The sequence below is a fragment of the Ornithodoros turicata genome, chromosome 1, assembly GCF_037126465.1.
Source record: "Ornithodoros turicata isolate Travis chromosome 1, ASM3712646v1, whole genome shotgun sequence".
NCBI classification, from domain to species: Eukaryota; Metazoa; Arthropoda; class Arachnida; order Ixodida; family Argasidae; genus Ornithodoros; species Ornithodoros turicata.
The window spans coordinates 206545476-206560570 of NC_088201.1; the positions used below are offsets into that span (position 1 = coordinate 206545476).

At 43.9% G+C, this 15095-nt stretch overlaps 1 protein-coding gene across 1 annotated transcript in view; it reads left to right on the top strand.

Moving 5' to 3' along the window:
- Positions 1 to 15095, top strand: part of LOC135378997 (uncharacterized) — a 355209-nt gene that overhangs the window by 80099 nt on the left and 260015 nt on the right. Inside the window, exon 5 of the mRNA XM_064612222.1 lies at positions 6961 to 7120. Coding sequence (XP_064468292.1) covers positions 6961 to 7120 — 160 coding nt within the window. The remainder of the gene's footprint in view (positions 1 to 6960; positions 7121 to 15095) is intronic.

The following is a 15095-nucleotide window of genomic DNA, read 5'->3' on the forward strand; positions in this document are numbered from 1 at the left end:
CCAAATATTGTGAGGACCTTTTCGTTAATGAACTGTATGATGTGTGACGATGCTGTTGATTTGGCAGCCTGCTTTACTACAAAATATGTTCAGTGGTCAACACGTACAATGATGTACTTGTTTCCAGTGTGCCAATGTGATCGACAGATATTGTGGTGAATGGTTGTGTCGGAATCGATCGAGGCTGTAAGTATCCCACGGGCTTCGATGCGTGTCTGTTGAAGCGCCCACAACTATTACACCGCTTGACTTCCTTGACGTCCTTATGAGTGGGCGACCTCGAGTATTTATTCAGAAAACTGATTTTGGTCTTGAACTTGTCCATGTGATCACATTGATCGTGAAAGTTAGGCAATAGCTCTTTTCTAAGAGATTCTGGTATGACATTCCTTATTTTTGTTTGTCCGTTTTGTTGAGTGGTTTTATGGCAGAGTATGCCATTTGACAACATGGAGGTATTCCGCATGTTCTCAGCTTTGCGAGAGGTAATATGAAGATTTTTGAGGACTTCAAATATGTCTAATAACGACGGATCTGACAGCTGGTGATTGGAAAGATGAGAATTCTCGGCTGTGGGAATTAGTGACACAACCAAAGGTTCTGGGATGCGTTATAGAGCATCAGCGACAACAATAGTCTTTCCCGAACGATGGTGTATCTTCAGACGAAGTTATTGAAGATCGCAAATTTTCTATTGATTTGCTGTGCATTCGTCATTAGAGAGACAGTGTAGTTGTATGGATGATGGACATGGATGGATGATGGACAAACATGGACGATGGGCCCGTACATGTAAAAACGAAATGAAGGGAAACGCATTCGAGCATATTTGAATGCAGTTTTTCCTCTGCTCAACAACATACTCTTTTCCACCGTATTTCTGTGAGATGAACGCTCCTAGATGTCTCGCTGAGGCCGTCAACATAGACGTCAGTCTCTCGTTCTGGATAAAAATGAGCCAAAATACGTGGTGATTTTAAGACAGACTTGATGTTACCTACATCTTCAGTGTGTATAGGTGTCAACTCTGACGTAATGTTCCTTTTCCCTGTGCTTTTGGAATGTTTCTTCTTTCGCAAGAGGAGTCATAGAGGTCGCGCATTTTCAGCAAAGCGAGTAATGTACAACAAAAACAAAACAAGTACGAAGCAAAGCCCGAAATTCTGCTTACGTCTTGTAGTGTGTTCAGTGTATCGGGGTATTTGTCAACAGCAACTGACCTCTCCGGATCTGGCAGTTTACCCTCACGAGATACAAGATAACTGATGATGATGATTGGAATTTTTTGGCGCAGCGACAACGAAGGTCATAATGCGTAAAGCTTGGTGATCTAACGCAACTTAAGTTAAAAATGTAATGATGTACTTAAAACCACAAGGTAGCATAGATAAAAGAACGGAATTAGAATCAGAACAAAAGGAATTAAAAATTTACAACCTGTCGAGAATACCTATATCTCTAAAAAAAACTTAAAAACGTTCTCAAATTGAACAAGAGGTTCATCACCAATTAAGAGAGCTGGGTGAAAAGGAATAAAGTTCTTATAGAAGTGTTGTAAGTAGCGTTGACGATGAATGTTGTACAATGGGACATTCTATGAGAATGTGTATGATGGAAAGTTGTGTGTCGCAGTTCATACCATAGGGTGGCTCCTCTCCCTCAAGTAGAAACCCTTGTGTAATATGTGTGTGTCCTATCTTTAGCCGGCGGCGTGTTCTCTCTTGAAGCCGGTTTTCAAGAGGATATGTAGACCTACCAATTTTACTTTTGATGAGAAGAGTTTATTATTGGCTTGAGTTCCCCAAAATTGCTGCCACTTCGTCTTCATTTTGTATTTTAGCACGCGAACTAAATTCTCAAACGGCACATCAAAAGGGGTAACATCATCGGACTGCAGGTTGGCAGCTGCAGCTCGGTCAGCACATTCATTTCCTGCAATGCCCACATGGCTGGGCACCCAGCAAATGGTTAGCTTGTACCTTTTGCTAGTGATCAATGACGCTAAGTGTCTCGCACGTTGAATGAGGAAGTTTCTTGTTTTGTGGAAGTTACATATCGCTTGCAAGGCACTAAGAGAGTCAGTGTAGATGACTGATGATGTGATGTGGTTCTGCAAGATGAAGTTAAGCGCCAAAATAGTAGCATAGACTTCAGCACTGAACATCGACATCACCAAATTTAGACGATGCGCCCTTGTCGATGTCGTCGTTGCCATCGCGCACGATACGCCTGTGCTCGTTTTTGATCCGTCTGTGTAAAGGTCCACAGGAGTACCAAAACTGCTCTTGAGGTGTTGAAATTATTGTTGCAGTACAACTGCGGAGGTATCGGTTTTCTTGTACTTGGTTAATGAGCAGTTGGACTGTGTTGGTGCTGACCTTGGAGGAAGATCTTTGCCAGATTCGAATACCAAGTAATTGTATTCAGTGAAATCATAACATTGAACCTGGTGTGCAATACGCATGGACAAGGGACATGCAGCAGAAGGTCTGTTAAGAAACAGCTGTCCAAGACGTGTAATTTTGACAAATGGAAGCACCGCATGTTGAGGATAACTTTTCGTCCTCAACGCATAACGGATAGCGAGATAAGTACGTCGCCTCTCGAGGGACATCTCATCACATTCAACATACTATATGCTCTGTACTGGTGAGGTTCGGAAGGCCCCGAGGACTAGTCGTAGCCCTTGGTGGTGTACGGGTCCAGACGTTTCAGTGTGGAGGGGCGTGCCGATCCGTAGATGATGCTTCCATAGTCTAGCCTTGATCGGACAACAGATGTGAAAATACGGTGAAGTGTCTGTTGATCTGCTCCCCAAGATCTGTGTGAGTGGACTTTAAGCAGATCCAAAGATTTTGTACATTTCACTTTCAGGCTACATATATGTGGCAAGAATGTGAGTTTCTTATCAAAAATCAGACCTAAGAATTTGTGTTCCTTCCTGATGGCAAGAGATATCCCGTTCATATGAAGAGATGGGTCTGGAAGCACCCCTCTCCGCCTTGAAAAAGGAACGCACACAGTTTTGTCTGCTGAAAACTTGGAGCCGTTCTCAGTGGATCATTTACTCAGTTTGTTAATGGGAAGTTGCAACTGTCTTTCGCATGTGGCTAAGTTAGACGATGAACATGAAATCTCTAAATCGTCCACATAGAGTGAGTACGTGATAGTCGCGGGTATCGCTTTGTCAACAGAGTTTATTTTGAGAAGGAACAGGGTGACACTCAGCACACATTCCTGCGGAACGCCATTCTCTTGTACAAACGGGCGGGAAAGGGTTGTACCAAGTCGCACCCTAAACATTCTTCCACTGAGGAAGTCTGAAATGCACTGGAAGAGGCGGCCGCGTATTCCGCACAATTTGAGATCAAGCAATATGCCGTATCGCCAAGTTGTGTCATATGCCTTTTCTAGGTCAAGAAAAGATTGATACACAAAGTTGCTTTTTAATGAAGGCTTCGCGAATAGTGGTTTCCAGACGAATAAGACGATCAGTGGTAGAACAGCCAGCCCGGAATCTACACTGGTATCTGTCAAGCAGGTTATGTTGTTCTAGGTAATAAACAAGGCGGCTCTTCACCATTCGTTCGAATGTCTTTCCTAAGCAACCCGTGAGTGCTACAGGCCGTAGCTTGTTGGGTTTGAAGCTTCTTTTCCTGGCTTCAAAAGCGGTATGATTGTTGCTATTGTCCAATTCGAAGGAAGGTGTCCTTCTTGCCAAATCATATTGAAGAAATATAGTAGTGCTTCTTGGGAACTTTTAGACAAATGCTGGAGCATGGAATATGTTATACGATCTGGTCCAGGTGATGTTTGCTTTGTTATTGACAGAGCTTTTAAGAGTTCAATCATCGTCAAAGGCATGTTGTAGAGGCACCTATCACCTCCACTGCTTTGAATTGTTGCTTTTTCAGCACTTTGTTTAATTTTTATGAAGTCTTCACTGTAATGTGACGAACTGGAGACGTTTTGGAAGTGCTTGTGACAGTGGAAGTGGAGTGATGTGGAAGTGGAGACATATCTGAATGAACAAACTGCATTCTATTTTTCAAAAAGGTCATGAATGTCATTTACATTTGAAAAGAGGCCTCGACAGTTCCACTGGAGAATTACCTGTCCCATAATGAATGTGTGGTGAATAAAAGCAAAAGGATCAAAGAGATTTGGTGTGTTAAGGGTGTTGTACCCTCGATGGGGGATGCTTGCGCTTTCCCCTGCCTCGGCCTGCTGTACTTCGTTGTTGCTTCCCCTGGGAAGGTGTGCACGGAAGGCTCGACGATGACTTCTGCGACACGCGGTCGTCATCCTCGATATCCATGTCTTGCGTGGCAGGCTGGGATGGTCTTTTTGTGCACCCATTCCATATTGAAGGTGTGCTATCGGCCTCAGTGGAGGTCGTGGCCACCTCTTCCTGACCGGTTGACATGTTGGTCAGGGAGGAGGAACGCCACACTTGCGCATCCTCATGTTTTTTGGGGGGGAGGGGGAGTGTGGGGTTGAGGCCCCAGAGTCTGGGTCCCCACGGATACACTGAGCGGTGCCACTCCCCTTTGCACCGGCTCAGCGAAACTTTTTTTTTCTGAAGTCCAGCTGTGCCCTAGCTTCCTTATAGCTCACACTTTGTTCTGTCTTAATTTTCAAGATTTCCTTTTTGGTTCTGGAATATTGGGCAACTTCTTGAGTAGGCAGGGCGATTGCCCTAGCAGTTAGAACAACAAACACTGTTTTTGCAAGATTCTGGAGTGTGTTCCTTCCCGTCGCCGGCACACTTTGGGCAGACTAGGTGCCCACGACACACTTGTGAATGGTGCCCAAAACGCTGGCACTTGAAACATCTGCGCGGGTTGGGTATGTAGTGGCGCACAGGACAGTTTACATAGCCTGCTTTTAACACGGAGGGAACACTGTCAAGTGTGAATGAGAGAACAAGGTGTCTGGTGGGGATCTCTTTGTTGTCCCTACGAATAACAATCCCCTTTGCGTTCACGACACCCTGATCTCGCAATCCCTCTTCGATCTTTGATTCGGAGCACAAAAGTAGCTCATCACATGAGATTACCCCCTTTACTGTGTTCAAAGTGCGGTGTGCCGTCACTGAGATCGGGATCTCACCAACCAGCCTCATCGACAACAAACCCGAACTCTGCTGACTGGTCTCAACCTCGGTATGAATCTCTCCACTTCTCAACGTTTTGGCCTTGTATGTTTTGCCAACCACGTGTTCAAGTGATTTAGCGACGATGAAGGGGGATACCATATCAAATGACTTTGTTTCATCATCAGACTTCATTTTCAGCATTTTGGATACATTGGTTCTTTGGTTTTCCCAAAGGAATGCATGGCTTGAACTTCGTTGCGGCCCCTTTTACGAGGCCGATCATGTCTTAAGGGGGGGGGGAATTGATTAGGATCCATGAAAGATGGTTGTAGATTCAGTGCAGATGGTGTGCCAGCCACCATCGACCCCAAGAAGGGAACATGCTACGCATGCTAGCACTTGCCACCGCACGGTACCCAATTGTAGTTTCTAGAAGATAGAAAGAACTGCCCAAGGTTGACCCTAGCCACCAAAGAAGATGAAAGGAAGATGTGGAGAGCGAGATGGAGAGAAAAGGGAAGGTGATGAAACGGGAGATGGCGACTAGCTGAATAATCCTGGCCGGCCCTTCCAGGACCACCCGTCTATGGGAAGCAGGGGCCAAAGCGGTGTGTTGCTTTCCCAGAGGGGCCCCGAATGATCCTGAACAACCTCTGGGTCCAGTCAACCGCCAGGATCCCCCTTTCCCCAGACACGGGAAAGCCACGCACAGCTATACGTAGGGGTCTCCCTCATGCTGCGACCCCACCGTGAGTGCAGGAGGGGGCTACTGCGGCTGCTGCCGGGCGATGGGGGCGCCATTTTCCCGGGATACAAGATAACACAGTAAAATGTATGTTTGAATGAACTGACACTTATTGATCTCCATTTTGAAGCCATAATTTTCCAGTATGGACATCGATTGGTCAAGAGCATCTAGATGTCCGTCTATGGTGGAAGTGTAGATACAGATGTAATCGAAATAGACGATTACAACGAGCTTCCATTTGAGGGAATGAAATGCTTCATCCACTACTGCTTGCCAAGCGGCGGGAGCGCCAGTTGGATCAAAAGGCATTCGAACGAATTCGTAAAGACCGTCATGTGCAATGAAAGTTGTCTTATGTTCGTCAGATTCCCTTATTTTGATGTGTAAGTAACCTTTCTTGATGTCCATAGTGGAAAAGCATTTTCCTTTCCCTAGTCTGTCAATAGTATCGTGATTTTGAGACATATTATATACTCTTTCGATGTTTTTTCGCATTTAGCTTGCGGTAGTCAACAACAAGTCAAGGGGCGTTGACGGATAAAATGGTTGATCAATAACGAAAAATGAGGAAGCGTAATGAGACTCTGATTTTCGAACAAAACCTAACTTAAGCCAGCTGTAGATTTCTTCCTTGATGAATTTTCTGCCATACCATGAGTAGCGGTAAGACTTAAGACTCTTCGTCTTGGCATCGTTTCTTCCCGGTACTGTGGCTCTTATCTTGGCAAAGGCTCAGCTGGTTTGACGTTCTCCTTCACAAGGAACTTGATTACATTGCTGTTTCATGGCTACAGACACACTGTTCGCCGCCACTATACATGCTGTTTGTCGCCTGCTGCAGTGCTGCACGTCCCACAGACTCAAGAAGGATTGCTCTTTGTCCTCAGAAGGTTTTATTCGATTTCACATTTTTCCGCTGACTTTTCTCGAGCAAAAGTATCGTCCAAAAAGGATGTATTTGTCCTTCCTGGTGTTCCAGCCTCAGAACATCAACTCAGTGAACCTGAACCTTGTAAATATTAAGTTGGTGTATACGAGCGAATATTTTGAGCTGACAATATGACCTAAACTGCACTTGTCGATAATGAATTGTGGTTTTTCTTTATTTCGTTAGTGTCTCGACCTGTTCGATCCAAGTGGACTCAGGAGTGATAAGAAGAGACTCGGGCGTCATTAGAATACGGGAACAATATACGCAGGATGACTTGTGGTACGACATGGATTATAAGAATGGAGGTCGAAAGCTCGGAAAATGTGTCATCTTCAACTTCTCGGTAAGATATTTTACTTTCCCGCTGCTAAAATGGCAATCATTATCACGAAACGTTTATCACGCAATAGTTGTGACATATGAGTGCCGTACGCTACCAAAAAATAGAATATAAAAAAATGAAACGACAAATTAAATAAAATGTGCTGATCAGATAATTTGGGGTAGATCTCTTTTACCTGCTCTAAGCTTTCCGATGTGTGTTACATATATTTTTTATTTGAATTCTATCTGTTTCATTTGGTTTGCGATTCTAAGTGGGGTTCACATAACGTGAAAAAAAAATCGCATTCGAAAATCTACTTTTCTGAACACTATGCGGTCAACTCTATTTACCTTGGGATAGATGTTGTCATGTGTTCCGAGCACTTTGAACAAACTTAATTCGCAAGAAATCGAATTTTCCCAATTTAGCTGCGACATTTGCCGAGCCAACCTCATGTTTTCTAATGAAACAGAAAGTAGATTCGGGGTTTATCCAATTCTGTTGTGGTCTAAGAATGTATTGTTGCCGTGTTATCAGCGATAGCCTTGACGCGCGTGTGCGCTTGTTTACTTCCACTCCCATTGGTTGGTTCTGACGGCGAACGATACAAAAGCGGACCGATAAGCGGATGTTATTCTTCTGCCAGCCCCGCTCGCTGTCAATGTACGTTTTGTTGGCTGTGGAATAAAGTCATTCCGTATGACAATGGTTTCTGTGCCTAAGTACGGATACAACAGTGGCGACGAGACGATGGACTGCCTGAGCCCCAGTAGCCGAACATGAGGCTGAACCCCGGCCAAGAACAACGGGCGGCATTACCATGACAACTGTAGGGCAACTGAAAGAATTCAACCCTGCTTCCGCTTCGTTCGAGGTATACGTCGAACGTTTTGAGTTATATGTGGCAGCGAACAGCATCCCGGAAGACAAGAAGTCTCAACTGTTCCTCACAGCCCTTGGGGATGAAGCCTACACCACTCTACGTAGTATTCTTCTGGACAAAGCCCCCAAAGACGCGGTGTACAAGGACATTGTAACTCAGCTGAAAAAACACTACGCACCAAAGCGTTCAGTAGTTGCTGAGCGGTACCTGTTTCAGAGAAGGAGCCAGAAAGAAAATGAGTCGATAGGTGACTTTATCGTTGGTCTGAAGTCGCTCGCCATACCCTGCAATTCGGCGCCTTCCAAAAAGAGGCTCTTCGGGACCGATTTATAGCTAGAGTGAGCAGTGACAGTATTCGATGTCGCCGTCTAGCCCTAGATGACAACGAAGCCACATTTGATAAGGTGTGCCAAGTTGCCTTCAGCATGAAAGCCGCAGAACGGCAAACACGTGAGATGCACAACGTGCCTGGGACGACGAAAGACTCCGAGGGAGGAGAAAGCGTACTTTGGAAGGACCAAAGACCTTCACAAAGGAAAGGTAAATTCAAGTCTCGGACTGTGGGAGTCTCAGTTTCTCAAAAGTGTTATCGTTGTGGCAGACTGCACAAAGCTAGTGAGTGTCCCTTTAAGCAAAGTCAACGTTTTAATTGTTCGAAAAAGGGTCACATTGCAAAAAATGTGTAGGACAGCTCCTCGTGATAAAGCGAAGAATCCTAAAACTAAGCCAGTAAGAAAAGTGGACAATGGTCATGAGTGTGAGAGCGATATGGAACTGTACACGCTCTACACCATTGGAAACGGTTGTAATGACTACAAGGTCACTGTTCAAGTGAATGGAAAATCTGTTGAAATGGAATTGGATACAGGATCTGCGGTATCAATTATGTCGGTTGACGAGTATAAGCGCCTTTTTAGCAAGGTAGAGAAATGCCGGAAACCGAAATTTCGATTGAATACGTACAACGGTACCGCTGTTCCTGTACGAGGCGTGGTAGATGTTAATGTGAAGTACAAAGAACAAGTCTTTTCTTTGCCATTGATTTTAGTGGAGAACTGCCAGGGTGCACGGATGCCACCTTTGTTTGGGAGAGATTGGCTGGGCAGAATAAAATTGGACTGGCTAAACTTGTTCACCTGTAATATGAGTGCAGGAAACGTTGGGAATGTAGAAAACTTAAAAGAGAAGCACAAGAGTGTGTTTGAGCCTGGTTACGGATCCATAAAAGGGTTCAAAGGTAGCATCGTACTTGAGAATGATGTGAACCCTGTCTTCTGTAAATCAAGACCTGTTCCATACGCCTTAAGAGAAAAGGTTGAAGACGAGTTGCGTAACCTTGAAAACAGTGGAATTGTGTATCGAGTGAAAAATAGCAAGTGGGCTACGCCCCTAGTGATCGTGCCTAAAAATAAAGGAAACTCGGTGCGTATCTGTGCTGATTATCGCGTCACGATCAACCCAGTCAGTAAGACAGACCACTACCCGTTGCCCTTGCCGGAAGACATATTTTCGAGCTTAACGGGAGGAAAATGCTTTACAGTTCACATAACGTGAAAAAAAATCGCATTCGAAAATCTACTTTTCTGAATACTATGCGGTGTACTCTATTTACCTTGGGATAGATGTTGTCATGTGTTCCGAGCAAGAAATCGAATTTTCCCAATTTAGCTGCGACATTTGCCGAGCCAACCTCATGTTTTCCAATGAAACAGAAAGTAGATTCGGGATTTATCCAATTCTATTGCAAACTACAATCACAATTACAATGATAATACCCACGGGAAAATTAATTGTGAAAACCGTCGTTTCGAGTCGCGCAAATTGCCGGCCGCTCTCAGATCTGCAATATGTTTTTTTTTTTTTCGTCAGGTGGAACCGCTGTATAAAGAAGTATCGTCTCTCTGTTTCTTTGTTCTTCCTCTGCTGTCTTGAGCAATGTACCGAGGGTAACGAAATTAGTAAACGACCCTTTTTGTTATACTACGTAATGAGCATAATTCACTAGGTGAATTCCAAGTTCAAGATAAGACGACACGACAAGATTGAGGAAGGGAAAACCCTACAATATGAAGCATTAATTCAAAAAAGAAGCACAACATGAATGTGAAATAAGATTCATCAAAGCAGCAGGCAGAATGACCGATATCTGGATAATACAAAGGTGGCAACAGATTATTTCGCAGGCCCTCGAAACGACGCGGGGCGTGTCGACTTTTAGACTGTGAACTAACGTGACATTAAGTCTAAATGGGAACACGATACGTAGGAGCAAGAACACAGTTGTCTGTTTAGTTAAGCAAGTTAAGCAGTATAAGCAAGTTCAACAATTTCTTCAAAGGTTCGAACAATGTTCGCGTTAGTGATCATTGTACTGCGTTTAGTGTGGCCAATGTAACATGAGCCGCACTTAAGAGGAATGGTGCACTGTTTGCAGCAAATGTTTCCAAGCGCTTCAAATCAATGCGCTTTGTACAGTAGGGCCGTACGCCATCATATCTCAAAGGCTGTCGCCTACATAACACGCAAGGCGAAACCACTCCGAACAAGCTAGTTTGTCTTCGGAATGTGAAATGTGAAAATTAGTAGGCAATTGTACTTCTGCAAGCTTCATCAGTGCGTGTCTGGGGGTTATTTCAATACGAAGCAGTTTTAGAATGACTTCTAGCTTGTAACCTGACAGTTCTAGCCTGATAATTCGCCGCTGAAATGAATTATCAAAAGGACGATCTGTACTTCGACAACAATTCCATAGAAACAATTACATGATTTATAATGCTCGTCACAACAGCCCCCCCCCCCCAGTTATTTTAGCGGAAATCAAATTGAATAACTTATACCGTCTGTTTTTCACTTCGCCCTTTCATCCGCACAAATGCCGTAGTTTGCATTGGAATGACGTAGTGACGTAGTTCTAAGCGATACACAACTTCCAGCTGTCTGCTCGCGCTCGCGTTGCACATAGCTTCATTGTGTCGGCAACTTTCTGCTCAGCGTCCTTTGTTTTCTTCATTGTTATCAATGAGAAGATATGTATGCAGCTTCGCGCACGCTTGAGCTACGTCACTGCACTCTTGTACATAACAACGCTAGTAGTAGCGCTACCTATTCGCTACTTCTTTCAGTATTGGGGTAGCGGTGTCACTATATCTTAAGTCGCTCGTGCGGAAAGTATTTCCCCAACAAGTTCGTGCAGCGAGCGACTGTTTCTCCACTACGGCTACCGCTGTTTTCAATCAAATGAAAACGTGAAGCACGGTGGGGTGAAAAGCAAGTCACCAACAGACCAATTTTTTTAGGTTTATTGCATTGTCTTGCCATCCAGGTAGACATGTTATGGCCATCCTCCTCGACTTCAACTTATCTATAAGCTAAGCACAAGTAAGTGTAATGTAAAAGCATGCAATTGCCTTCTGCTACCTCAGAACCTATTCTTTTTTTGTTTGCGTTCGTGTACCTTTCAGCATTCTGAAAAGCGCAATAGCATAATGTGATAGTGACCGATATAAGCAACGAGGCTGCCATGTAGCAGTAGAAACAGATGCAAGGTTATTGTATGCGCGTCGATATATTCTGTTCTCGATCCACCGTGTATCTTCTAATTTGTGCTTAAACGTGTGTTACATAGCAAATGGAGTTGGTTGACAGTCAGTAGTAAACTCTTCCCTCCGTGTTATTCTTGCTGCTTACATACCAACCTTGGGGATTTGTGGAAGCAGATCGGATTTAAATCAAATCGGCATTTTGCGGAAGACAAGTCCACGTGCGGAAGACAAGTCAAGTCCACGCCACATTCGGATTTAAATTATTTAAATTTATTCGAGTAAATGTAATTAATTTAAATCCGTTTTTATTTTCAGCACGCCAAATGAAATCCCTTTGTAAATCCGGATCTTCCAAATGCATCGCCAATCCAGAAGAACTAACACTGCTGAACTGCTGTGGAGTGGTTCCAAAATCGACCACAGTTTTCGAAGCTCGAGTTTTTACACAGAATATTGAATTTTTAACACAGGCGAAATATAGACATTTGCTTCAGCGGAGCTCTAAGATTGGCACAGTGGCATAAAAGAAATGTGAATTTGATTGCGGAATGAATATTGTGCTGTGGGAAACGGTACGGTGCACATGGCAGGTGATACATTTCTTACTATGCAGGGTGTACGAACGAATGCAAATAACTGTGAAATAAAGAGATGGGAGAGCAGCATAATCGCACAGCACTGCAGAAATTGGTGGACTGTTCGAAGAATAAGATGGGACATAGCGTTTCGTTTTGTTCGCTCATGAAGTATAGGCCGTGAATTATCGTAAGCAGCATGCAAAAGTGTTGTTGCAGTTTTCTGGCCGTACCACTCAAGTAAAACTTTTTGTCCTCTGAAGAGTCATCGAGGTTTTATTAGTGGTTCATCTGCCAGAATATGGAGGTATAATGAATTTATGGTCAGCATTACATTGCACAGTATAGCAGGGGTAGCCAGACCCGGAAGAAGCGTTGCGCCACAGTCGTGCACATGAATAAACTATGAAGGGATGAGGTGCAGTCAAGCCACAGTGCACGTAGCTCATGCGTGTAGGCCGAATTCCATGGCAAATTATGGTCGAGGTAGAAGTCTCATTTCGCAGGGGGAAATTCAAATCCAGATCTCTGAGTGAAAATGTGATTCAATCCAGATCTAAATCCCTACAAAACAAAGTGATTCAACCCAAATTAAAAGCTCTCAGTGAAAGTGTTACTCATTCCTAGTTCTACTCATAATGAAGCCACCAATCAAATCCAAATCAAGTCTGCGAGCCACGTTTGTGGATTTAAACGAAATCGGAGATTTTGAATCCTCCACATAACTACCATAACCCCTATCCCAACCCAACCCAACCCAACATAACATAACATACTATCTCAAGCAGCACACAAAAATGGACCTATACTGGCTGGGCATTGGCGATACGGGTCCAGTACGGGACCCGTTGTGCCAAAATTTCCTCCCTATTGGCCCAAACTTGCCAACACAGACCTAATATTGCCAGGTTTGAACCAACATGGGGAAAAGTCGGTAGTATGGGCCCCATATTACCAAGTTTGAACCAATATGAGGAAAATGTCTGGGCCCCATAATGCCCGTGTACACCCCATGTTGATTAAAAATGCACAGAGTGATACTTAACCATGTTGGCATGGTGGCACCAAGTGCCAGAGCAGCACGCAAGATTGGACATTGAAGCGTGTGAAATGTCCAAATCAATATGTCGTTACATTCAACAACTTCCCGCAGATGATACACATTGTTCGAAACAGTCTACATATGTGGCACCCACTGTGATATGCACTGCAACTCAACAACTGCACTTTCCACATTTTACAAAACAGCAGCCATCTTGCTTCGCGATGCCGGTCGGACCGACTGCGAGCGTGATCGCTTGAGCTAAATCACGCGTCCTACAACTAATGCGCATGCACACGACACTGAGCGGATGCTTCATTGAGGCTTAGACGACACTGGTTTCTCTAATGATAGCGGCATAGCGGCAGGTCAAGTAAAAAACACAATATTTGATAGGAAGGGATGCCTGTTCTGTAATGCTAGATGCTTTCAACTTACTGCAAGCAGTGTGAGTGTGAGCAACAGTTGCTGAGCTGCTTCTTTGTTCTTAACGCGGTGCAGTGTTGTTTCTGTGACGCGACGCAACGTTGATCGATAAGATGATCTCCAGAAATAAACAAAAACCGGGAAAAGAGAGAAGTAATACCAATGGTGGATATTATAAATGATAATGCATTATTAGTACGCGGGCTCATCGATGGAGTTATCACGAAAATATTGGCACAACATGGGCAGAATGGGCTTGCCAATATAGTCTTCCAATACTGACGCAATATGAAGCCTTGTTGCACCCCATATTGTTCCCTTATCAGCAGCTCATACTGGACCAATATTGGTAATCTTGGCAGCCCACATGGGTGCAAAATTGGACCAATATTGGCGTGCTGCTTGGAATGAATAGTTCCCGAACAAAGACGAGGACAGACGGATGTTGACAAGGGACGAGCGCTAATCAACAAACCCAAAGATTTGCTTTTCTTGCTCCGAATGTGTGTCCCCGTTGAGACTCAAATGTGAAGTATGTACGGCGTAAAGTATGACACATCACGTGTCGTTTCGAAGGTCGACGAAATAACCCGTAACTGAGCCTGTAATCGTCATCTGTCGGCCAATCTAACGCCTTCTTTGTCATACCTGAAGTCCTTCTTGTGGAACAATGTGGGATTTTGATGGTTAGAGTTTGACCGTTCAGTATTGTCTTTGTGTCTTCTCCTCATGCTCAAGCAAACTTTACCTACAAGTGCACTACACCACTTTGCTTGCCTATTTCGTGGTTGCTCCAGGTAATCTAGCCATCTATCACCTAAAGCATCATTCATATCAGACTTAATGAGATCGACAGCTTAACGGATAGGATATTGTGTCGTATTTTCTTTTTCTTCCGTGTCTCTGGTTTCACTATTGGAATTATGTACCAGCTCGTCTTTCTGCCATTATGAGGTCAAAACCGCTTGCCTTCTCGAGTGAACTGAAAGGCACCAAGTTACGTTGATCATGCTGTAATATGAAGTTACCTGAAGAAATATATTGCACAGAGGTATTTTGCTCGGAAGTGCAAACAAAAATATTTCAACTAAATAGTCTGAAGACTAATGAAGACACTGTATTTTTTGCGCGAATTTTTTCGAAGGCAGAAAAATAGGCGATGTCAAGGTGTTCAAGGTGGTGAGTTAATCGAAGAGTGATATTAAACGGTAGGACCAACTTATTTATTTACACATGGTAAACAAGACTTTCGTGCACGAGACTTGATTTCTTCAGGTTAAAAAATATGAACATGGTACAGGCACACACTTGACGAGGATGTTTTGACCCTAAGGGGTAACAGGGTGATGCTAAGTATGCAAATACAGTAAATAATGAAAAGAGTTCAAGGACACAACGAGGACAAAACGGAGTAGAAAGGTGACCAGTGGACCGTGAGAACGTGAAGACGGAGGTGGGGGTCTCAGGTGAGAGACAAATCAAGAAAATATGGAAAGAAAAAAAATCTTCCTTTTACAATTTGCGT